The 26564-nt window shown below is 39.1% G+C and overlaps 2 protein-coding genes and 1 pseudogene across 2 annotated transcripts; 2 read left to right on the top strand and 1 right to left on the bottom strand.

Moving 5' to 3' along the window:
• Nucleotides 1-3474: 3474 nt before the first annotated feature.
• LOC115689745 (2-alkenal reductase (NADP(+)-dependent)-like) lies at nucleotides 3475-11697 on the top strand. Its single transcript, XM_056305519.1, has 5 exons — nucleotides 3475-3732; nucleotides 10225-10402; nucleotides 10745-10911; nucleotides 10990-11072; nucleotides 11183-11697. Exons 1-5 carry the CDS (start codon nucleotides 3475-3477, stop codon nucleotides 11559-11561), a joined length of 1065 nt encoding a protein of 354 aa, XP_056161494.1. The 3' UTR covers nucleotides 11562-11697.
• Nucleotides 11698-14220: 2523 nt separating this feature from the next.
• Nucleotides 14221-16741, top strand: LOC130135714 (2-alkenal reductase (NADP(+)-dependent)-like; annotated as a pseudogene).
• A 320-nt stretch (nucleotides 16742-17061) lies between these two features.
• LOC130135794 (acetolactate synthase small subunit 1, chloroplastic-like) lies at nucleotides 17062-25827 on the bottom strand. The gene is made up of 12 exons (XM_056305556.1): nucleotides 25556-25827; nucleotides 24753-24966; nucleotides 24209-24292; nucleotides 24050-24118; nucleotides 23208-23291; nucleotides 22940-23095; nucleotides 22141-22227; nucleotides 20005-20109; nucleotides 19781-19903; nucleotides 19391-19543; nucleotides 18240-18305; nucleotides 17062-17389 (listed from the first exon to the last, which is right to left on the bottom strand). The coding sequence occupies exons 1-12, from the start codon at nucleotides 25804-25806 to the stop codon at nucleotides 17306-17308; spliced, it is 1476 nt and encodes a 491-aa protein (XP_056161531.1). The 5' UTR covers nucleotides 25807-25827; the 3' UTR covers nucleotides 17062-17305.
• Nucleotides 25828-26564: the final 737 nt, after the last annotated feature.

Genomic DNA, 26564 nt, shown 5'->3' with positions numbered 1-26564 from the left:
AATTGTGATGCCTATGTTGGAAATTTCCATATAAATTAGCTTGTATAGCTAAATGAATTGTATTGCTATTTTAAGGATGGAAGTGCGGGTATATGAACAGTAAATCCCGAGGTATCGAGTTTATATGTCAAATTTTATGAGTGGAATAGGATGAGGATATTTAAATATGGAAGCATGCCAAGTTTGATGATTTAATTATATGTACGTTATCACGTGTGATTATTCTAGTGCATTTTTACGTGTGAAAATTGCAATATATTGACGTATTAGCACGGATCCTGTCTGCATTGGCTAATTGAGAAAGATAACAATGGGACTTGAGTGATTGCTATGTGTGCATGATCACCTAAAGGTTCCTTTCGTGCCTGGTTATACCGGATGACCGCCAACCTAGGGTTTGGCCGTGGCCTTAACAGGTGTCCTCAATTTGGTAATTGGATGCCGTCGCAGGGGCAAGGGAGACGAAGTCGTTCGCGAATTGGATTTGGAACAAACCCATTTATGGGATGCCGTCATTGAGGTAGGGTGAGACGATGTCGTGCCCGACAGGGTGGGACGATGTCGTGCCCGACGGGGTGGGACGATGCCCGGTTATGCTGGAAGACGGCCAATCTGATGCGAATAATGCGGGTTATGCCTTGCCTTGTGTGGCCGTAGTAATCTAAATACGCATGAAAGATTGTGGTGGCATTGCGCTTAATTATGGGATAAAATTATGAGGCACGGTATAAAACAGGCCGAAGCAATTTCACCTTATAATCGGGACACGCGTGAATGCATTGTGCATGGGAAAGTTGCTGCGTATTCTGATTGCATTATACGCATGTGGAATTATCATGGTACATGATGTTATAACGTGCAGGGCGTGTGCCAAGACAAGCTAAGGTTATTTACGATTGTGTGATGGCATGTTGTGTACATCGGGCTGAGTTGCATGTTTTAGGTGCATCCGAGATGAGTTAACCTCCTAATCGAGGCTTAGGTCGTTAACTTACTAAGTTTATCTCATTGTTGTTTGTTTAAATATTTTCAAACTCCCGAGTATGAGTGGCCCTCCGATGCGCTTTGGCGTGCTCATGGATACGGCCAAGATAATAGTAGAGTTCCGGCCCGGTGGGACTAGGTAGAGTATACGAGAAGCATATGTCAACCGTCTGGGTTTACGAGGGGCTTAAGATATGGCAACCGAATGAATTTGTTGCCTAGTTCATTAGGGAGGGCAATAGACGGTTTGGCTTGATAAGGGGCTTCGATGGACCCCCTGATGATGGTCCTGGTGATGAGGTTTGGAATCTCATGGATTTCAAACCTCAAGATGAAGCTGTTAACGATCCGGATACTGGCCCAGATGATATGGATTCCGAGGCGAACAAAGTGGAGTCCGACCCGGATTACTTATTATCCGATTCGGATGACATAAAGTCTGATCCGGAGCCGCCACCAGGGTATCACGGGGTTTGATGATGGGTTAGGACACCCTATCTTTTTGGACCGCCCCCTTTTTGATAGCAAAGCTAAGTTAACCCGACCACTCGATCCTTTTTGTTATCCATGGTCTTGTTAGGAAGCTGCCTTGCTTAGGCTTGTATATTGCATCTTCCATGAGTTAACGTTGTATTTATACAAATGACTTCGTTGTGTTGTGTATCAATTGTTTTCCTTACTATCCCGTTTATTGAATGTTGTTGGGTGATTGAAGTTCGCTTCCGCATGCGTTTAATCGTAAGTTAGATCGATTGGGTCGGCGACGAGTCATGTGATGTCGCATTCTAACGACCAAGGTTGGATGTTATCGCGTTCATGGGTTCAAGGCGTGACAGTCGCCCTCGCTGGACCCTCGCTAAATCCGGCAAGGGCAGCTCACGGCCTGGGCGAGGGCGACCCTCGCCCAAGTTGTGAGCTACCTTCGCCCAAGCCTCCCTCGCCAGATCTGGCAAGGGCTGGACCCTCACTGCCTGGGCGAGGGTAACCCTCGAGATTCGACAAGGGCGGCTCACAGCCTGGGCGAGGGTCGCGACGCCCTCGCTGGCCCTGGCCTGTGGCCGGTCGCTGGCACAACCATGGGCCAAGGAAGGAGAAGAAGAAAAAAAGAAAAGACAAAAAAAGAAAGAAACATTAAAAAAATTAAAATATTATTAATAAAAAGAAATTTTTGTGTAGTTACCAAATCCATTTCTGTTCTTTTTCTATTCCAAATATAGAAATTTTGGATAATTACCAAATGGCTTTAAATACTTAGAAATTATTTTCGGGAATGGAATAAAAAAAATCATTTCTAAGCAGAAATTATTTCAGGAAGCAGAATGATTACCAAACGCACCCTAACTGTGCATTAACTAGGGTTATTAATAGATATAAAGTTACTAGAGTTAAAAAAACTTATGTCACGCATGAAGTCGTCAAAATAATATGTCATGTATTATGTCATCATGAGCTAAGTTAAATGATTTAAAATTAAGAGTATGTGGTTAAATACTAAGTGGAAAAATAAGACATGTGTTCAAGCTTAAAAATAACAAATGACATGATTTGGTTGAAAAGCTAGACATATTATGTTATTTTGGATAGGTATTTTACAATATGGTAAATACATAGGGAAATCGGTATTCGTTTGAAATGCTGGTAAGTTAGAAAATTATTTTAAAACCAATATCATTATTAATAAAAGGCATAGAACAATAAAGACACTTAATTTCAATAAAATTTTAATATTTGAAAATTATTCGATATGTATTCAGGAGCATATCAGTCCTTGTTGATAATTATTCTATTAATTATATCTCCTTCAATAATTATCACAAACCTAATATCTTAAATGTCATCAAATACGAAGAAAAATCCGGATGTCACAATTTGTCTCATTACCCCTTCCTTTTTCAATCTCGTCTTTCATCCACTTAGAAAATCATTCACATGCCACATATAGTGAGACATCCATTTTATCTTCCACCTTGTTGGGAAGAGAAGATCTAGGAAGCTGTAGAGACAATGGCGAAATGTGAAAACAGTGAAGCTGTTCATCCAATCTGCAGCAGTTCTTCGCGTAATTGAGGCGATGGTAGCTGGTGACCCCATGGAGTAGATTCCCAGTAACCTTCTCTTAAGTTTAAGGGGCCGCTTTGTCTCGGAAGTCACAACCGGTCCGATGCACTAAAAGCAATAGGAGATGCCTTTCCATGGTGATCGAATGCAGGAGTTGTTGCACATGGTTGTTCGTGTAATGTATAAACACTGTCAGCTTCGTGCTTTTTCTAGTGACTAGTTTTGTGCGTGTCTTGTTGTGAGACTTGTCTCTTCTGTCATGCGCAAGTGCCTTTGCAGTTGTCTTGTTACTTAAAGAGTCCAAGTACCAGGTCGTGATAGTTGGTCACAGTTGGGAAGCATCAATCAATCTCTAGATATAGAGACACACCCACCCACACCTCTTTACTTTTAGCTTCTTGGGTCGAGAGAAAAGAAAATAGAAAAGGAAGGATGGGGAGTAAGAATGGGGAGGCAATGAGGAATAAGCAAGCGATATTCAGGGACTTCGTCACGAACGGCGTCTTCCCTAAAGAGTCGGACATGGAAGTGACTGAATCGATCATCGAACTGACGAGAGCCGTCTCTGAAGGCTCCAAGGGAGTGTTGGTGAAGAATCTCTACCTGTCCTGCGATCCTTACATGAGGAATCGCATGCTGAAGCTCCCTGCCTCCGCTCAAAGCTATCTCGGCACCTTCCAACCTGGTTTGGTGAGCCCAGTTCAATTCATTTTTTACGTTCTTTTATGTGTGTGTATTGAATTTCTTGCTTTTGTTTATTGATTTCGTGATTAAGATATAGAAATGGGCTTGAAACCTGCTTTCTTTTCTTTACCAAGTATGGTAGAAATATTATAGGGATTATCAGAATGGAAAACTGGCTTGGGTTTTTGGAAATTATTTAAATATTTTATTTTTGTTTCCGGATCAGTGATTTGATCAATTGTTTGCAAAAGAATTTTTTCTTCTTTTGTTAAAACATTTATTTCAAAACTGGCGGTATCTTCATCTTCACTTTCTAAAGTCGAGGATGAAGAGGTTTCTAAATCACAAATCTGCAAACCTTTTTCAAAACTAGATTCATCGGAAAAACTGCTGTCAGCTTCAGCCATTATTTGGTTAAGCTAATTGATAGTTTCTTCATCTAAATCTAACTCATTAACTTTTTTGCTAATTTTACAATATCTAGAAGTATGGCCTTTCTTACCACAATTATAGCAAGTAATATTTTTAAAATTCTTTCTTGATTTCTTGGTTTTATCAAAACTTTCATTTTCCTTTTTCTTGGAAAACTTTTTATCAAATTTCTTCTTATAAGTTTTTTAATAAGATTTTTTTTATCCTTTTGTCTAGGAAAACATTTTCTTGAAAATTTAGATTTTTCAAAAGATTAAAAGGATGGATCATACTGGTCACAAAAATCTCCTAATCCTTTATTAGAAAGTTTTTGTTCCTTTTTGATATGTTTTTGAAGACAAATGTTGGTACATAATTGTGTTCCTATTTTATAAACATAAGAGGTTAATTCACCATAACAAAGATGGTCATATGGAATTTGGTTTCCATATTCTTCTCTTATCTTATTGCGAACTTGTTCTCCTATGAGTTTTGGTAAATCAGCAAGAAATTTTTCTTTTCAAAAGGGTTGGTTACAATCTGTTCTTTGGAGAACTCTTTGTAAAAATATTTCTTTATATTCTCTAAACTCTCCTAAGGATCTACATTTCATATTGGATAAAAGGTCTTGATTTTTGTCAAGAATATGTGAAGAATCTCCTGGAAAATGTTGGGATATAGAGAATATCATAGTATTAATAGCATCTTGGATGGGTTGGTCGTTTTCATCAAATATATTTTGACCAAAATTGTCGACTTTATAGGCATTTAAAATTTGAGACCTTTGCTCATTATTTAAGTAGTTATCCTACCATCCTTTGAGCTGGCCAGTAAAATCGGCTATTAAAAGATATGCAACAGAATGGTCAAAAGTGTTTAGGATGGTTTTATAAGTATTAGCAAGCATAATCATTTGAGTTAAAACATTTATGAGGTTTTGTTCAGAAACACCATCGATATTTCATTCATAAATTGCATCAGAAGAATATTTGTTTTGGATTTTTGAAAAGGTTTTTTCTGTGAGAATGTCAGGAGGAGTAGCACAGGAATAATATAATTTTTGGGGATCTTTCCAAGTAATACGGTTAATTTCAGGGATTGATTCAGTATCAGATTTATCTAGAAGATTTATTTGGTTAGAAGGCTCAACACGATCAAGAGTGTCTTTAACACTCAGGTTTTGAATTAAAGGAGTATCTAAAATCAAAGGATTTTTAGGATTTAAAAGTGCTTTTCCTTTGAGAAGTTTTCTTCTATCTTCGAGAGCTTTAGCAAATTCAAGACTGGGATTTTTTGGAATTTCAAAATTCTTAAAAAGCAGTGGTTTTAAATCCTTTTTAGAAGTTAATTTTGAAGAGGATGAAAAGCTGTTTTGGACAGAAATTTCTATTCGGTCTAATTGTTTTCCTAGAGTATGAAGATGTTGATTTGAAAAATTATTTTGTTCAACAATTTTTTTGATCCTTATGCCGTCTATTTCAGAAGCTGTTTTGAAAGGAGAAGCTATTATTTCAGTTTCTCGATGTTCAAATTTTATTTTTCTAAGAGAAGGATGATTAGATGCGATGACTTGGTCATTGTCTAATTTCCATTTATAAAACTGGTCCAGAACAAAAATCTGTTTTTCTTCTAAAAATTTATTTTCAAATCAATCAAAGAAGAATACTTGGACTTCATGTTGGTACATGTAATGATGCCGAAATGCGATAGAAAAATTGCCTGAACAAGAAAATTCGACAGAAGAACAATTCGTCCTCCAAATATGATTATCAAATCAAAAATATCCAAGTCTGCTGAAAAGAAACCCTAAAACAAGTTTATATAACCCCAAACCAAGCCCTATTAGGATTAGGAAACATCAAAACGTAAAATTACGAAACTACCCTTTACTAAATTAACCCATAAAAAATACTAAAAAAATAGAAAAACCCATCTAAACAATCTCGAATCGCGAAAATCCATCATTAGTCACGGCCAAAGGCGTGAGTATTCATCAGCACGCCGTTTCGCTTCAGCCGACCAAATTTGAGCTCAATCTGATATCGTTGACTTCAAACTTGCCGATTCGTCTAGTCGCATAACGGGTCCGCCGGTCCGCCTTAGGTGCATCATCCTCCCCTGCTAGAGCAAGATTCGTCCTCGAATCTGCTTCGCCTTCATTGTTATCAATCTCTTAAGGGTCTTTTTCCTCTTCAGTGTAGTAAGGTGACAAATCTGCTACATTAAAAGTTCCAGAAACATTGTGCTCACCCGGCAACCCAGGTGGCAACTCTTCCGGTACGACGTCAGCAAACTCCTCAAGCAAGGGCAAAACTTGGATAGGAATTTCGGGACTGTCAGAATTCCGCTCCATCACCACAATGGCAAAAAGCTCAGGCGCGTCCACTGCCTCTTCTTGAAATTTTGATTTGGAAAGCAGATTACTTTTCCCTTCTTTTCTCAAATCTGAAGGACCTAGGGTAATGGTTCGGCCATCCTTCTTGAAGGTATAAGTATTTCTGAAACCATCATGCTGTGTCTTTCTGTCAAACTGCCACGGCCTCCCCAATAAAATATGGCAAGCATCCATTGGGACTACATCACACCACACCTCATCGATGTAATTTTTTCCAATCGAAAATTGCACAAGACACCTTTTGCTCACCTTCACCTCGTTCCCTTTTCTAAGCCACGACAGCTTGTATGGTTGAGGATGATATTCTGTTTTTAACCCTAACTTTTCCACCATAGTCGTGGACACTACATTCTCGCAACTCCCACCATCTATTATCATGCTGCATACTTTTCCTCTACTAGTGCACTTAGTATGAAAAATATTATGTCTAAGCCATGATTCATCATCCGCTGACAACATTTAATATTCTTCTAACGACTAGGGACTCACGGAATCGGCATAGATAATCTCTTCTGTTCCGCATCCGCATCTTCTTCTTCGCCTTCAGATTCATCATAAACTGGGCCTTCATAAAAAATTGGATTATCAACAAGCATCACAATATGTCGGTTCGGACAATCAACAGCAAAATGCCCGAATCCCTGACACTTGAAACACCGCTTGGCTGCAGTTCCTCCCCTGCTAGTTCCAGCACTACTCTGCCCCTCGTTGGATGCAGGTTTAGAACTCACATCCTTAAGCGTGACCGGTGTCGAATTCTTTACGAGATGTTCCCGCTTTTCCTTGGGATTCTTTATCGACCACTTGGGCTATTTTGCTGACCACTTAGAATTACTTCTCTTTCTTTTAAGCTGCCCCTCCACCTTTAGGGCTAGTCTGCACACATTCTCATATGTCCAATACTGTTGTAATTGGACAACATCAGAGATCTCATATCGCAGCCTGCTAGATATCGTGCAATTGTCTGCTCGTCTTCCTCCGCCACATCACAACGCATCCGCAAGCAATCAAATTCTTCTGTAAATTCCCCAACTGTTTTATCACCTTGCTTGACGTTATGATACTCGATAAACGCCTCTTGCCTATAATGGGTAGGCAAAAAAAAAATTTGCAATAACTTTTTCATCTTATCCCAGCGATCCACCTTCGGCTTTCCCTCTCTAGCGCGTTGCTTTTTCACGTGTTCCCACCAAATCGAAGCATGTTTTCGCAGCCTAATAGCCACTAACTTCACTTTTTGCCCCTCAGTTAGGTCTTTAAGATCAAAAATCCGTTCTACCGTATGCAACCAATCAATAAACTTATCAGGAATAGCCTTACCATTAAATTCGGGAATCTCGATCTTTATTCCGAAATTTTGAGAAGAGCGCTGATTTCCAGGTCGTACTCCTCGATTCCGCCCCTGGTTCATAACCCCAAAAGGGTTTACGTCCTCCTCTTCATCATCGGATGGATCCTCAGATTCTGCTTCTTCTTCGGATTGAACGCCCAACCTCGCCTCCGCAAGTTGTCGCTCCAAATCCTGGATTCGTCTTCTCTGTTCTTCAATTTCTACGTCTCGCAGATCTCTTAGACGTGGTTGATCGTCTGCTTCAGGAACGCCTCCACGCCCCCGGCCACCACGAGCCCGCCGTCCACGACCGCGATTCTGTTCAGCCATTGATTCAAGCAACCTGTGCTCTGATACCAATTGATGCCGAAACGCGATAGAAAAATTGACTGAATAAGAAAATTCGACAGAACAACAATTCGTCCTCCAAATATGATTATCAAATCAAAAATATCCAAGTCTGCTGAAAAGAAACCCTAAAACAAGTTTATATAACCCCAAACCAAGCCCTATTAGGATTAGGAAACATCAAAACGTAAAATTACGAAACTACCCTTTACTAAATTAACCCATAAAAAATACTAAAAAAATAGAAAAACCCATCTAAACAATCTCGAATCGCGAAAATCCATCGTTAGTCACGGCCAAAGGCGTGAGTATTGATCAGCACGCCGTTTCGCTTCAGCCGACCAAATTTGAGCTCAATCTGATATCGTTGACTTCAAACCCGCCGATTCGTCTAGTCGCATAACGGGTCCGCCGGTCCCCCTTAGGTGCATCATGTAATCATAATACTCTTTTTTGTTTTTGAGTGCTTGTTTTTGAAAATTCTGAAAGAACCATTCTCTGATTTGTTTGTTTTCGAAAGAATTAAATTCTTGATTTAAAATTATTTTATCTGGTTCAAAAACTGATTTTAAAATATTCATTTCAGGATCTTCCATTTCAGATAAAGTTGGATCAGGGAAGTTAGGAGTATATTGATAAACTGGTCTGGAGATTCCCGACCTATTATCTATACCACTGCTATTTGGAAGAGGGGGAGCACTTGCAAATGCTTCCTTAGGATTATTCAAAGGAATGTTAGGAACAGTGTCTATAAATCTTCGAGAAGAAGTGGAATGCCAAGAAGGAATTGATCTGACGTCACAAGATCTCCTAGGGATATCAACAGATCTTCTGGAAAATTGTATAGTCACTCTTCCTTCAGGATGCTGAATAACATTAGTGGGATCAGAGTTTTGAATAATTTGTTGGGAAATTCGATTTTCTAATTCCCATTGATCATGAAGGGTTATTTGATTCCAAGGAATGGTTTTGGGAATGGTAATATTAGTTTTAGAAATATTTGTTTGTAAAAGAAGAGCTTCTCTATTGGAATATAATTTAAAAGCCTTACTTCCAAAAGCAGAATTCATTACTTTGTAATAAATCCTGTAAATAAGGGCTATAGGAATGGATCCTTCAGCTATAGAATAATTGAGTTTTTATTTGAAGAGTCAGAGATTTTAAAATATTTTTATCTTTAAGAGAAACGGTAAGACCAGGATGACTATCAAAATGAATTGGTCCACTGCATAAACTTGTTTCTACAGCTCCAAGAATAGATTCGTCATATTTTAAAAGTCTCGCATCTCTTAAAACAAGAAGTAAAGAGGTATTTAAGCCTTCTTTAGTAAGAGGTTTAGCACCAACCTGTACTAAACCTATATGCATATAATTCCATTTCCGGGAATGTTTCTTTATAGAATCTTTATTTAAAAGTTGTATTGAAGCAAAAGAATTAGAAAGTGGTACATCTCTTTCTTCAGTAACAATGATATAATCATTATGTCAGAAGATTTTAAACTTTGAATGCTCATAAATTTGATTAAGCTTGATTTTTGGAATGATCCAATTCTCTATAGATTTATTAAAATCTTCTATGCTAATTTCTTCTCTATTTACTGGTCCTTGATCTGAGGACATTTGTGATAAAGAATTAGAGAAAGACTTAGATCTTCTTAATAAGTTCATTGCAAAAGACTACTTTCTTTTTTCAAATTGATCTCTAGCGATGCTTACCAACGGACTAACTACCCCACTGGGTTTTACTGCCGGGAACACATCCACAAATCATTTAAAAGATCTCCACGAAGGAATATATTTTGGAAACAGAAACAAAAATGACAAGAAGATGAAAGTAGCTTGCATGGGGTATAGAACAAAGAGATATAGACTTGATTGAAATGTAACAAGAATGATAATGACTGTAATAAGTAGAGTGTACATTGGATCCTTAATCGTACTGTGTGATTCTAACGAATCGCTTCGCAATTTGTGTTCGCTAAATTTGTATGCGCGCATCAACAAATCTATGCAGCCTATTACGGGATTGGGAGTGGCAAGAGTTTTGGAATCTGGGCATCCGAACTTCGCGAAAGGCGATTTGATTTGGGGCATGACCGGATGGGAGGAGTACAGTCTACTTCATGAGCCAGAGACTTGCTTTAAGATCGAGCACACTGATGTTCCTCTCGCTTACTACACCGGTCTTTTGGGTACGTTCTTTGATCGTCTGACGTCTTTTGCTCTTTCAATGTTAATCAACTCTGTTTTTCCCTGAAAGTCTTCTTGTTGTTGCGCACTATTAACAGTTGTCCTTTTTGCATGTTCTGTAGCAGTGTTCGTTGATCGAATTAGGCAATGAGTGTGTAAGTCGGCAATATCTCGATGTAGTTAGTGACTTTCCATGTGAAGTCAATACATTTCCCACGGGCTAGCTTCTCTTGTGGATGAGTATGGTTGTCTAGTGAGAGTTTGCCGTGGCCATATCGATCCTACTCTTTAGCTTCGGCAAAATTTGGATGCTCGTCTAATTTCTACAAACCTGAACTTTGCAGGCATGGCGGGCCTGACAGCTTATGTGGGGTTTTTCGAGATATGCTCTCCTAAGAAAGGAGAGACTGTTTTCATATCGGCTGCATCAGGAGCTGTTGGTCAGCTTGTTGGCCAGTTTGCAAAGTTGTTTGGTTGTTATGTTGTTGGCAGCGCCGGTAGCAAAGAGAAGGTAACCATCTTACATTTGTCTAGTGTTTCCTTCATTTGTTAGTGTTTCCTTCAAAGAGTCGTTGTTTTTGCGAAGAAGGTTGATTTGCTGAAGAACAAGTTTAGATTCGATGATGCTTTCAACTACAAGGAGGAACTGGATTTGGATGCAGCACTGAAAAGGTGAGCCATGATTGTAATGATGATGATTGAGCGACTGCTGTCCATGATATAAAATTTGTACCTGTTTCCGAAGCTGACTCGAGTTGACTTTTTGTGCCATAAATGTTAAGATGCTTCCCTGAGGGGATCGATATCTACTTCGAAAATGTCGGCGGAAAGATGCTTGATGCGGTGCTGCTCAACATGAAACTTCATGGCCGAATCGCGGCATGTGGAATGATCTCACAGTACAACCTCGAGCAGCCCGAAGGCATACACAACTTGTTGAGCATTATACTGAAGCCAGTTCGAATGGTAGGTTTCTTGGTGTTCGATTACTATCATCTCTACCCGAAGTTCCTGGAGACGGTATTGCCTCAGATCAAAGAGGGAAAGATTGTGTACGTAGAAGACATCATTGAAGGGCTCAAGAACGGTCCGGCAGCTCTCGTCAGGCTGTTCTCAGGTCGCAATGTCGGGAAACAAGTGGTAGTGGTTTCTCGCGAATGAGTCAGCTTTCTGTACTTTGTCGTCCGCCTAGTCTCTTTTTTTCTCGTGTTTTCGAAAGAGGTTGTTTTCTGTTTGTCTTTATGTCAAGGGATCATCTGGTTGGGTTGTTTTCCGGTAGCAGCGTTGGAGAAGAGATAGTTGTAGTTTCCGGCGAATGAGTCGCTTACTGTACTTTTCCGTGCACATATGTTCTCTACATAAGGCATAAAATTTTATGCTATCCCTGCCTAAGATGTCCATGAAAATGTGTCTTTCTTGTACCATGTCATCTCTTTTAAATAAAACTAGTTTTCCGTCCGAAAAAAAAAAAAAACTAGTTTGAGATACCAAATTGTGACAACTACCTGGGAAACGTGAACAAACGAAACAATTTGAGTAAAAAATAAATCGCAGGAATAAAACTTGAAAGTAATGGATTATCGTGGTTTGGTGGTGTGTCTTTTTCACGGGGAGAGATCCATGAGATGATTTTCCTATAATTGGCCAAGATTAGGTTACCATCGCTCAATCACAGCTACTCTCTTGGATGACTTCTCTTTCACGTACATAAAGCACACTTCCTATGCACACTAGACCAAATTCGACAACAGAATATTTTTACGGGAAAAGCTATGAACACTTCTTTGGCATCAACATAGACTTCTTCTTTAGTGAGAAAAAGAAGTCTCTCGCATCACCGACGATCCTGTTGGCAACAGTCCAATTTGGACCTTCGGTCAGGGTTTCTATACAATTAAATTATGTGTAGAATTTCAAATCCAATTCAAATTAACTTTGAATCATAATTAACACAAACTTCCCCCTTTCCTCGCTTAGTGTGTCACAGCCATTACATTACAGGTAAGTAAACAAATAAGAGAGATATTTTGATAGTTTTAACCGTTTCGCGATGCATGTACGTGATGTTGCATCCATTTTTTTCCCATAAAAGAGCAATTTATAAAATATTTTCCTAATTAAAATCGTTTTTAACTCTTAAAAAAGCGAATCATTAAAAGATATTTTCATTATAGACCATAACTTATATCTAAATATTTTCATTGATGATGGAAATATTTTCCTCGAATTCATGGTAAATGTTCATTGAATTAGAGTCAAGATTGTGTCAACCCATTCGAGGGGATTGACAACAAGTGGGTGTCATTCAGATCCTTCCTCATGCAATGTGACATCACCTGTGCATGTGTGAACAATTTAATTGAGTGAATCATGTCAGCTAAACTAATGAGCTTACTTTGACTAACCTATTTAAATTTGATTTAGTTAACTTTCATGATCTTTTACTAGCTATTAATTAATAAAGAAAGTATCAATCATCATTACCGCCCAATGACATTACATATCATAAACCTTACTCATAAAGTTGAACCAAACTAAACTCGACCTTTTAAAAGTAAATTTTGGGCTGGCTCCACTAGCCAAATTTCGTAAGAGCTCAAACAAATCGACCCGATTAGGCTCAAATTTTAAGATTTGTACTTCGAGTAGATTCTACCAATGAGTACAAACTTCATAAACTCTTTATGAACCCACTTAGGTCTTACCTCTACCAATTGCCATATCTTTTTCAAGCTCATTAATTAATTTAGAGAATCATTTACATGCCACGTATGGTGAGACCTCCAAGGGAGCTTGCGCTCCTGCAAGGCCTTCTAGCCTGTACACTTCAACAAGAGGCAGCAAGCTCCATGGATGTACACCTTATTTTAATGTGCCGAGACCCGCACACTTTGCTTCCCCTCAATCCCCTTCCTATCTTTGTCTTGTGGAAAGAGTGGGAATACCCTCTAACTGTTTCACATTCTAAGGACATCAAGGTTTGAGCGAGCCCGGGATGAAGCCTTTTAAAGTCTTGCTTAGGACCATTCTTCCACTTTGTTGGGAAGAGACGATCTAGGTGAGAAAAAAGGAATAGAGGTGGAGATAAAGGCAGGCGAAAGGTTGCAAATCAGCTGTAGAGCGTGGAGACAAGGGCCAAATGGCATAACAAGGGAATCCACGAAAGCGGCATCGATGTCAATGCACTAAAAAGCACCTGGTCAACACCCACCGACCCGTGTCGTTGTCCTTAAAAGGTATCTCCAACGAAAGTCATCTTAGTCCTCGGAGGAATTGGACCTGGCAAAGATCAGTCCAAATCAATGGCAATCATTCCCCAGCGTGGACATGCATGCCAACCAACTTTTACCTTCAAATATGAAGTTTCTCAGCCGGGTGAGACGGTCATACGGAGCATGAGTGCATGCTTTTCCATATTGATCTAATGCATGAGTTGCTGCACTTGGTTGTTTGTTTCATTTATGAATTGTCAGCTTCTTGATTTTCCTAGTGATTGTTGTTTTGGTCGTGTCTTGTTGTGAGACTTGTCTCTTCTATTATGCACAGGTTTGTTATAGGCGGATACCGGGTCTGAAAGTGGAGTTCTTTCAGTTGTGTGTGCTCTATAAGAGGTTTCCATCCACTCGCAGTTCAGAAACATCACTCAATGTCTACATAAGGAGACACCCACCCATACCTATTCACTTTTAGCTTCTTGGGTGGAGAGAGAAGAAAAGAAAAGATAAGAAAGGATGGGATATAGAATGGGGGCTCAGTGAGGAACAAGCGAGTCATATTCAGGGACTTCGTCGCGAATGGCGTCTTCCCTAAAGAGTCGGACATGGAGGTGACTGAATCGACCATCAAACTGACGAGAGCCATCGCTGAAAGCTCCAACGGTGTGTTGGTGAAGAATCTCTACCTGTCCTGCGATCCTTACATGAGGGGCCGCATGCTGAAGCTCCCTGCCTCTGCTCAAAACTATCTCGCCACCTTCCAACCTGGTTCAGGGAGTCCGCCTCAATTCTTTTTTTTTCTTTTTTGCTCTTACTTTTTTTGGAAATAGAAACAAGAATGACAAGAAGATGAAATTTTTTGTTGATGAACTTGCTCTGGGATTGTTTAATGTTTGTTACCTAGTGTAAATCGTGGCATTTTACGTTAGTCTCCGAGGCATTTGACTTTGCATGCTCTTGCTCGCTACTGTTCTTGGATTGTTGATCTCAGGTTGGCTAAACAGTGTTTCAGGACTGGTTGTGTGTTGCATTTTTGTCAAAACAGTGATTATGCCCAAGGATTGTTCTCCTTTATATCTTATTCCTGTTTACGGTTATGTTCTTCTAATCTCTAACTTAGGAGCCAATTCGAGGCGCCTTTGAAAGGGTACCTATGGTTCTCAATGTATCAAGAATAGTTCCTGAAAATGTGATGGAGGATTTAGTGCGTCATAAGAACCGACTTTACGCTTGTATGGTAGAGAATTTTGCATGTTTTACATTTGTGCGGTCTGATGGTAGAGAGTCACATTTAATGAGTGACGGCACTTGCTTTTATCGCTTCCATTCATTTCTGTTGGCATGATGACTGATGAAAGCACCTTGCGTGGGGTATAGAACAAAGAAATACAGAATTAACTGAAATGAAGCAAGAATGAACATGACTGCGTAATAACCAGAGCTGATACTGGATCCTTAAGCATAGTGTTTATGGTTCTAATGAATCGCTTCAAAATTTGTGTTCACTAAATGTGTTTGCGCATATGTCAACACATCTATGCAGCCTGTTACGGGATTGGAAGTGGCAAGAGCTTTGGAATCTGGGCATCCGAATTTCAAGAAAGACGATTTGGTTTGGGGCATGACCGGATTGGAGGATTACAGTATACTTCCTGCACCAGAGACTTGCTTTAAGATCGAACATGGCGATGTTCCTCTCTCTTACTGCACCAGTCTTTTGGGTGCGGTCTCTGATCATCTGAAGTCTTTTGCTCTTTCAATGTTAATGAACTCTGTTTTTTTGCTGAAAGTCTTCTTGTTGGTGCACACTTTCAACAGTTTTTTTTTTCTTTTGCAAGTTCTGCAGCTCTGTTAGTTGATTGAATTATGCAAGGAGTGTGTGAGTCGGGAACTTCCCAATGCAATTAGTGACTTTCCATGAGAAGTCGCTTTCTTTCCTGATGAGTATGGTTGTCCAGTGAGAGTTTGCCGCAACCATATCTAATCTACTCTTTAGCTTCAGCAGAATTTTTTATACTTCATCTACATTCTTGAACTTTGCAGGCATGACAGCTTACGCGGGGTTTTTCGAGGTATGCTCTCCCAAGAAAGGAGAGACTGTTTTCATTTCAGCGGCATCGGGTGCAGTTGGTCGGCTTGTTGGCCAGTTTGCCAAAGTATTTGGTTGCTATGTTGTTGGCAGCGCCGGTAGCAAAGAAAAGGTAATCATCCCACATTCATCTAACATCTCGAATTTCTTCGGATGATAGTTGTTCAGGCAACATTTACCTCCGACGTGATGCTAATTTGGTTTGCCAAACACGTTTAGCATCTGCAATATTCATATTTTTTTCGGTACTAGACAAACATTTATGTCAACATGAACCTTGAGACTTCAACAGCAATCCTATCATAAATTAATCTGAAAAGCATGGTGGGCTTTCTCAAATTTGAGGTTACTTTTCAAGAGCGTGATCGTGTGTTGGACGTATATCCTCATCATTTCACTAAAAAGAATGTATAACAATCTTTGTTAGCTAGCCTCTTCATTTAATTTTTACTTCTGCAAAATAGGTTGACTTGCTGAAGAACAAGCTTGAATTAGACAATGCTTTCAACTACAAGGACGAACCAGATCCAGATGCAGCACTGAGAAGGTTAGTTAGGCACATGCTAGTGATTATCGAGCGAATTAACCACTGTTAATATACGTGCACTATCGTGAAACCGACTTGAGTAGACTTTTCCATCTTGAATCTTTAGATACTTCCCTGAGGGGATCGACATCAATTTTGATAATGTCGGGCGGAAGATGTTGGATGCGGTGCTACTCAATATGAAGCTTCATGGTCGAAGTGCCCTATGTGGAATGATCTCGCAGTACAACCTCAAGCAGCCCAAAGGCGTATCCAACTTGTTGCATATTACCATGAAGCGGATTAGAACGGAAGGTTTCAATGTGCTTGATTTGATTATTATCATCTTTATCCAAAGTTCCTGGAGATGGTTTTGCCTCAGCTCAAACAAGGAAGGATTATCTATGTCGAAGACATAGCCCAAGGGCTCCAAAACGGTCCGGCAGCTCTGGTCAGGCTGTTTTCCGGTCGCAATGTCAGGAAACAGGTGGTCTTGGTTTCCCGCAATTAAGTCACTTGTCGTACCTTTTTAATTGGCATAGTCTCTTTCGCTTGTGTTTCAGAAAGGATCTGTTATCTGTTTGTCTTTGCACTGCCGTTCTGTGTGAGACTCAGAGGTTGTCTCTTTCTTTCAGGGTGATTGTGAGGCCGTAAAAATGTCTCTTACATACCTAAAATTAAATCGGCATTAGGTTCTCTATTCTCTGTTTGTCTTTGCACTACCTCGTCTTGTGAGGAAGGTTCTCTTTCTTTCAGGATAATCGATAGGAAATCTCTCTCTCTCGATCTCGATCCTAATCTACAATTACAGGTAACGAACCTAGAGTCATGAAAGACAAACAACCCATTTACAAGAACTTCCAGACTTCTAGTATGCAAATTTCTGTTCCCTCACTAAAGATGCAAGACTCCATCCACACGTACGGTACGTAGGACAACACATGGAAATTCTACATTGCTCATTGTAAGTTACTTCTTCTGCATTGATATAACGTAACTACTCTAGGATCCCTGGAAATTGGCAGATAAACATTGTTCGCATCGCACTTCCCATTAGCATGACTAGCTTCATAACTCACAGTGGAAAAGAGTATCCACGCAGGTGCTTAGAATCAACGCCCGACTCACGTACTAATGCTATTCTCCCAGTTCGAGCTACCTGCAACAGTGGAAAGGTGTTAGCAATTCGATAAGATAATTAGTTATGGTTACTGGTTAAACATGGTTGAGTTTGCAAACAAATTGAAAGCGGCATAATTTTACTTGATCAAAGAATCTGAGGGAAAGCATAATCTCATATCTACAGGGGGGATAAAATGATTAGATTAAATATGCCATCTAACTCGGGTCTCTCGACTCATAGAAGGTAGTGATTACCCTCCTTAACTCTGCCTCCTCCTCCTCCTGAATCCCACCACTAATTGTCGGATTTGCCAAAAAGTCAACTCTTTATCTCAGGCAAAAAGTTTCTACCTCAATCGCCCTCCTTCACCAAACAGTCTCAAGACCACATTAAAATCCATGCTTTCCTCTGAAGGGTCAAAAACCGTGTTCTTTCCTTTGCATTTTATAGCTACATTCACCTTCTCCTTCCATGACAAAGTGGAGAAATTTTCTATCTATCACAACTTATCCCTTACCATGACAGCCAAGACCTAGCACAAACGAAAATATGGAGCAGTCAAATGCCACAAAGAAGTCGCTAAAGCAAATGAAGAAATTGTAAGCAGAACTCCGGTATGGGTGGGAACACCAGGTTGGGTGTCTCTGAAACCCAGGGTTTACAGAAAAATTCAGAAGTCATCTGAGGTAAACGACCTTTGACCGATGGAGACTTGGAGCAGCAATACACTGGCGAGTGAAGACAAGGTTCTAGTCTAGAGTGTTTAGGTTGTTTTTATTTTTTTTGGTCAATGAGTGTTTAGGTTGTTCAATATACAGAAATAGCAATCGTCAACTTGAGAATGAAAATATGAAATCTAATAAAAACTGTGTGTGTAAAGACGAACCTCACAAATGCCATATGGTTCCAACAGCCTCTGCAGCGCAACCATCTTATCCAGATCTCCTGTAAGCTGGGACCAAAATCAATCAAATAATCAGCTTCAATGGGTAAACACATAAACTGCTGGATGAACAGAAGGCTGCAGGTGAAGTAAATGCAATACAAGCGCAAAACAAAGTTATGAAACATCCTTTACTATCATCCACCAATGATCAATGAAGTACTTAGCAGATGAGATTCACATCAACCTCTAAGGATCTAGATTCACAAGCTCTAGTAAGTCCTTTTCTTTTGTCTAATCTTAAGATGCATAGTCTTAAAAGAAAACTCCCGAACCCAAAAGATTCATTGGTCCTGACCCTATCTGCTGCAAAGCTGTGGACAAAACTGATCCTTTAAAAGAACTTTAAGATAAAATCCACACATGCTTTCTCGAATTTTCATATGTTCAATCAATTTTTGTTATATGAGCATCCAGACAAAACGGATGACCAGATTCTTCAGATTAACAAGGAAAACATGCGGATTCCTTCATTTTGTCTTCCCTGTTTTCCTTTGGTTTATTTTACTTCAAACATTTCACACAAAAACCAAATTGTGAAAATGGTAAATCAACTTCAGTATATGTGCTTGTTGAACCTCATTATAGACCTTACTTGTCTATTACCATGCAAAGAGGACTCTGTGGTTGAGCAGTTGAGTTGCTTAGCTCATAAATATTAAATATCTGTCTCATATATTATCTGTCTCGACAAGTGTCCATATAAACGTACATCTGTAGGTTTCCATTGAACAAAAACACCGAGACTCTGGACCAATGACCTGCAAACCATTTCTTTGAAGTGTCTTTACAACTTTTGTACCGATTACAGAAGGAGATCGATAGAAAGGATACGAATATGCAATGAAGAACCTGATTGATCACACAAATGCTTTCTGAAGAAAGTACAATTACAGCTACTCAAATAAGCCATAAGATTTAGAAAAACATCCTTAAAGTATCCTCCTTTGATCAATTTCAATGTTATGAAATATTAGTTGGTGGTATGCTAACTTGTGAATTAAATTTGTCACAACAACCCAGACATTTGAGCGAAGGGAGGGGATAAGCTCATATGGACCAAAAAAGTGCCACTGTATACCAAAGTAATTCACCTCAAGAGTAATTGTGTGGTCAGACACATCAACGGCCTTTGCCCTGAAAATGCTGGCAATATCAAGGACATCTCTCCGAGCAGCAGCATTTACAGCAATCTTTATCAGCATCAACTCACGTTCAGCAAATGGTATGTGAGTCATATCCTTAACCTAGAAAGCCCAACTGGTAATTAGACAAGTCAACACAACTAATTATAAAATCAGACAAATTAACTCTGTGACCGCAACATCATAATATCTCATAAGTCATATGGACCAACAAAACTGCATAGCACTGCAGACCAACTGAGTGGAACACTATGCATCTGAGATAAGAAACAAGATATTGAACCCCTGACTACCCCAGCCTGGCAATCGACAAATGTCACCTGACAGCTGAATTCTCACCTCATGGAGATCTACCAGCTTATAAAGTTGCTGTACCAACTTGCTGATTGATTCATCGGTACCAGGAACCACAGTTGTAATGCGAGAGAGTCCTTCCACTTCTGCATGTCCCACAGCTAAACTCTGATAACACAAAAAGATGTTTGGCAAGTTGAAGAAGAGATTTAAAATGATTAAAGAAGAGTGAGAAAGTTTTAGGCATAAGATACCAGAGCCAAACTTACCTGAATGTTATATCCCCTTCTTGAAAAGACACCCGTAATGATATTGAGAACTCCAGGAGCATCATTAACGAGCATTGATAGAGTGTGTGACCGAAGTCCACTCATCTGGTAAAAAAAGAAACAAAAAGAACCCGGTCTTGATTTACCCAATTGATAATACAGTTCCATGCAACCAAAACCAATGTTTGACAATTCAAATGGGTCATAAAAAGATTAAATCGGACAATGTTAAATAAAACTGAACACCACTGTCATTCCTTGATTCGCAAAAAGAGCTCTAAAAGTCACAAGTTCTGCCTTAAATTAGATTGCATCTTTTATAACTTGATTGGTTATATTCAACCCCCTCACACATCCACAATTTCAGAACATGCCTCATACCCTTCAATTATATGCAATGGTGCGCTATACCCTTCAAGAGGTAACAATGTGACAGCTATGGATCTAACTCTCTCAGAATCAATTGGAATAGAAAAATCAGTTTAAGGATATAAAACTTCCAAGCTTTTGCCAGTTAATGGTGAAACAAATATACAAGGGACATTTAAGTAAATACAAATGAAAGCTAAGATCCATTTTCTCAAATTGTTTTAATTAGTGATAGAGGAAAATCTTGCCAAAATCCTTTTCGGCAGGACAACATAACTTAAGCTTGACAATTGACCAAAATCATTTCCTCCATCTTTTCAACAGTTTTCCTTCCAAACTTATAGTTTTTTCAAGGACATAGAGGAAATACTAAAGTTACATAGAATATCTATCGATGTCCTTCTTTGGATACTAATACCAGATAAAAAAACAAATTAAACTACATTAAAAAATTAAACAAGTAATCGAGGCATTGTCATACTTCAATCAGAAGACATTCTAATAATTTCCTAGTTGTTGATATTTATTTTTAGTGCACCACATTTAAAGAATTAGTTTGACTTCAGCAATGTTTTAGATGTAAAACTATACTATCTACAGACATTATAGTTTTTATCTGAAATCTAACAAATTTTTCAATTACATGCAAGATTGGAGTAATTTGTTTCAATGACCAACTCTGAGAATACCACATGAAACGAACTCTGCCATTTGCTGAACCTTCTAATGAGTCTGTCCCAACTCCTTTAAAACCGTGAGTATTTCATGAAGTTTGCCGACCTTCATTTTCAGGGACAATTCCGAACCTATTATCTTCCCAATTTCAGCTTTGCTAGATTTAAGCTTGTAACATTGTTTTACCAGTTTAAAAATTCGATTATTTTTTATTACATTGGCTGGATCATAACTATGAAAAATCCTTTATGAAGTGTCAATCTTCCTACTTTTTTTGGCATCTCGACTGGAACCTAAAAGACCTTTTCCTGTTTTCCAGATTTCGTTGGACATTGTCTTCCTTCTCCAGAAAAGTGGATAGCCAAATCGCCAATGAAAATGGTCCTTACAGCCGCTTATGTTTTTCACTAAAAACAAAATACAGGACTGGAAGATATCCAGAATTCTAACAGATCCTGTTATTTCTTTCCCCCACATCAATCAAATAATACAAAGTGTTATTAGTAACCAACTTTTGTGAGTTTGCTTTCAACCATACCATTCTATGACAAAAATCCAGATTGGCCAACCCTACTTTCATAGGATACAGTAACATGCATAGTTGTCAGAACTTAAAACTGTTACAGTCAGTCTATTAAGCACCAATATGGACCTAATCTCCAGTATAGTTGCCAACAAAGAAGAGAAAGAAAAGGAAAAAGATTCGAACTCTTGGCCCTCGTTGCTTTCACTAAGTCAATACTCCAGCTAATATCACCCTTGAATCGTAAATATAGGTATAAATAAAGTAGTTAATATTGCAAATAATATTTAAAACCCTTGAAAGTTGGATTTTAGATGTCACAACTCCACTCCACAGATGACAATTAAAATAAGTATTCTAATCCATTGCTACAGCATATATAGGCCAGTTATGCAAAAAGCACTCAGACAATCCCACCCATAAGGATATCTCCCTCAACATGATATCGACATTTTTTACATTTCAAGGAAAATAGACAACGACATTACTAAAAGCCTATTTAAACAGGAATCTTATTTTAGAACAAAAGTCAGGTTATAAGCAGCAAAGAAAATTCAGAGAGTTCTTACGTCTTCATCATTGAGAACGCCCCAATGGGCATCAAGCACTTGATTGACACGGATACCATCAGTTGGCTCCACTGGATAAACATCTCCCTTCATTGGAAAACAACAGTGAAAACATTTAACATACTCAAGGAAGTCAAAGAATTACATATTCGCAACCAGAAAAATAACATCATCAAACAGTATGGCATTCCATCGACTGCCAACAAATCCAGACAAATCTTACATTAACAGCTAAAGAAAAGCACAAAATATATGTAAACACCACCATCTATGGTTAACCATCAATTGAGCAACCACCCTTTCTTTAGTAAAGAAAACTACAAAACATTCATCAGAGATAACTACAAAGAAATTGACTCATTCAAGACAGTTCAAGTCAGTAGCGACAAAAAAAGAAAAATAAAAGATGAACGTGATTTACGACAGCAACATGCTAACACTAGCATCAAAGCTTGAAAGCACCTCTTTTTAAGTCTAAGTACGTGGCAGTAGAATGTTCATTTAAATCAACATCTGCCATTCAATTCATGAGCAAAGTCAACAAATCGATGCTATAAAATTACAGACAACAAGTTTCTCATATAAAATCCGCAAGAATAGGGTCTCCAGGATAGCTAGAAGACTAAGAATAAAAAACGTTGGCCAGAAATATCTTAGAAGAACAAACATAGGTAAGCACAAAGATTACACACAAAACACAACTATTAAAAAAAACAAAAGAAGAAGAGAAAAATGGACATTGTAGAGAAACAACATGCCTTTCAATAAGGAGGAGAGAAATATTTTGAGATGCACATACCCCAACATATGCATCAGTTTCACCAGGAACTGTTCTATCTCTAGCACCTGCAATTACAGAATCAGCAGGAATGGTTCCTTCCAAATCTGGATAGGAAGCAGCTGAAAATCGCCAAAATGGAGCAGATGCGCCCATTTTTTCCCTTCTAAGAGCAATCTACAGAAAAAATAAATATTATTGCTATATGGGATGCATGTTATACAAGCTATCTCTGTTGACTTACAAAAAATAAAACAGATGTTAGACATGGCATCTAGATGTGTCCAACCTTTCCAGTTCTTGCAATTTCCCTGATGCCAAACTTGCTTAAGTTTCTTTGCACCGCCACCATCTTTCCTGGATCTCCCGTTACCTAGTCACATGCATCAGCCCACAAGAGCAGCCTTGTCAAGGTCAACACTATTAACATACTGATAATGTAAATAGTCAAATTACATCAGTCTGCACAAAATCACTATAAGTATGAGGTCATTTGAAGTCCTGTAGATGGTCAACTCATTGCTAATAATTATAAACATGCCAACTTAAATAGCAAATGTAAAAATCATGTTAATCCTGTAAAACAGAAGAGCATGGATTGTGAACCTTATGCATTTTTTTGACTACATAGATTGTTAATCTATTCCTCACAACTCTGATTAATTTTTTAAAAAAGAAAAAAAAAACTTCAGAAAGATCGATACCACAATGATCATTATTACATGGCAACAAGAGTTCTTACATGTCTTTTCCGCAGAACCAAAAAAAAGAAAGAAACACCGATATCTATCAGAACCAAAATAGCTTGCCATCGCATTGCACCTTTTCCTGGTCTAAAGCTGAATTGTGCACACTTCTGATGTGTTGGTGATAATTGTGTTGATTAAAATTGGCCACACAAAACAGGCATTCTGGTTTATTAATCTTATAGGAACTGAGAAGAAGAAGAATAGGTTGCCATGTATCTATACTGCCCAACGTTATAATTCTCATAGTTGGTATGTTCTTCGAGTCCAGGGCAAGGTCATTCCAGACGTCTAATTACCGACTTAATTAAATCACAAACAAAAAAATTTCCGGATATACTGCAAAGAATGTAAAACTATGAGCTAGAAAGTCATATAAAGTCACCTCAATTGTTAAGGAGTGCTCTGAAATATCCACGATCTGTGCTCTAAAGATGTCCACCAACCACATAATCTGAACATTCCAAGCAGGAAGTGCTACTTAGAATGAGCTGTTAATAAAGGTAAACATCATTGTAGTGGCACTCAACAAAAGATCAACTACCTCAGGACGATGTTCGGGTTCGGCGCTGACTTTTATGAGCATTAATTCACGCTCAACCTGGGGTTCTTTAGATATATCTTCAACCTGCACATGGTAATTAACTCTGATTAACAGCTATATAAAAGGAGGAAGACACTAGACAGAAGCAGGGTTGTTTTGGAACTCGTCAAGAAATATCGAGTGAACTCATTTTCAAGCATACAGCAGAAGCATAATTGAAAACCCACATATATTCTACACACTATGCATAAAGGATGAAAGACAATGAACCAAAATAGAAGCGGCACAGACATATCCATACTTCAAGTTTTATGGACACGTGAGAACATACGATGGTTCTGCTTAAGAGAGAGGCAAAGGGGATCGTACAAATCATATCCAATGACCACAAACTCCCCTTGATAGGATACATAACGGCACTTATTTACATACTCACACCAGAAAAATAGGTCAAGCAGAATGAGGATGAACCTCACTTTTGGGAAAAATAACTCATGGCTGAACAAGAATCAGTTGGTATCTTCAATGAAAAGTATTAACATACCTTCAACACATTCACGAGCTTCTGAAGCTGCTCCATAACTTGCTGCAAGACCCTTTCAGTTCCTGAAACAACTATGGTGAAGAGGGCCCGGTCCTTGTTCAGACCAACAGCGAGCGACTCAATATTATATCCCCGCCTCGCAAAGACTCCAGCAATCCGATTTATCATTCCACTTTCATCACCAACAAACACGGAAATCGTATGCCTCCTCACCCTGGAATCATTGCAACATGAGTAGTTAAAAACAACATTCAAATCAGTCACAACAGTAGTCCCCAACAGACATGCAATGACTAACATAGAATATCCTTTCGCCTCCATCTAAAAATCATCATCACCCTTATTCTACAAAAAAGGATGTGCAGCAATTATGCATCAGACAGCCCTTTTTTGGGCCAACCGTAAATCAGACAGCTCATCTCGTGGAAGTGTAAAGCATAGTCCACTGATAACAACAAGCACTAGCCAGCTTTAGGAAAAATCGCTCATTGGGTATCTACATCGTGCTTTTTCGCACATTAAAATCCACAATCAAAGTGAACCCACGAAAACATTTCAGCAAACAGAGCTATATAGCCTCGTGAAACCACCAGATCGTCTCCAAAAGCCCAAGAAAGCCTGCATCTCGTGCACGTACATTTCCATCTTACACCCACAAAAAACGAATACATGCAAGAGGCTCCGTACGAATATTCCACCATACACAGCTAACGATGTCATCGAAAGACACCATCCAAGCTCCCGTCATCAACTACCAAGCGCCACACGAAACGCTACGTAACGATCCCCCTGACGAGACGTACTTGGGCCGAGCGACAGGAGGAGGGTTGGGGACGGATAATGGGGCGTTGTCGGCGGCGGCGGCGATTGGATTGTCGACGCTCCCCGCGGACGCCACCGCCAGCTCCCCGCGCGAGCTGCGGCGGCGGGACGACCCGGCGGCCGGCGAGAGCAGCTTCGCCGGGAGGGCGAGAAGCTTCGGGAAGCCATCGCCGAGCTTCGAGGAGGCGTTTCCGCCGCAGATTGGCGCGGGGTGGAACGAGACGGCCGCCATGTGAGGAAAAGCAGAGGAGAGGAGGAGGCGAGGGAAGGCTGAAGACGGCGGCGGGCTAAAAGCTCTCTCTTTTCCCTTTTTTTTTTTTTTTGGATTTCATTCAAAGCAAATCCCGTTCATCGATGCTGACGTGGCTAATACTGAACTACGTAATATTGAACTATTTTCGAGCCTCTACCAATGTGCGTGCTAGATATGGACTTTCTAGTATTGATTCGACCTTAGCCCTTATGATAAATATATTGACTAATCTATATGAAGTAGGCATGACCGAGCCTTTAACTTACCACGGGTTCTTCGTTCCAGCTTTAAATTGATTACATCCGGGTTCGAAACTTATACCAAAAAGTGCAAGCGAGCCGTAAACCTTTTAATTGATCAAATCGAGTCTTAAAAAATTTAATGAAAAAGGTATAATCGCGTCCGAAAATTTTATTTTGGGAAAAGCTAAATAATGCCCCTACAGGCTTTCTTTTTTAGTGATACTTGCCCAATTTTCGGTGCCTTTTATTGTAAAAACTTAATTGCAGTATTTGAAAATGATTGTAGATTTAATTGAATCATTTGAAAGGTTTCAAAGTTAATTTCGTTCCGCACATAATATTTAGGACTTTCGGTGCACTTTTTTGAATAGTTTTGTAACGAAGATTTGTTCAGTCTATTTAAAAACTAATAATATGTCCATAGTGGTAGTCATTTTGGGTATAAAAGTAAATCCAATCACACAAGTGACTGAGCAAATTTTTCATGAGGTAAAT

The sequence above is a fragment of the Syzygium oleosum genome, unplaced genomic scaffold (assembly GCF_021117445.2).
Source record: "Syzygium oleosum isolate NSW1041296 unplaced genomic scaffold, Sole_v2.1 Sole_v2.37, whole genome shotgun sequence".
In the NCBI taxonomy this organism is placed as follows: domain Eukaryota; kingdom Viridiplantae; phylum Streptophyta; class Magnoliopsida; order Myrtales; family Myrtaceae; genus Syzygium; species Syzygium oleosum.
Note: the sequence above shows the minus strand (reverse complement) of the source record. Positions and strands in the feature narration are given on the sequence as shown.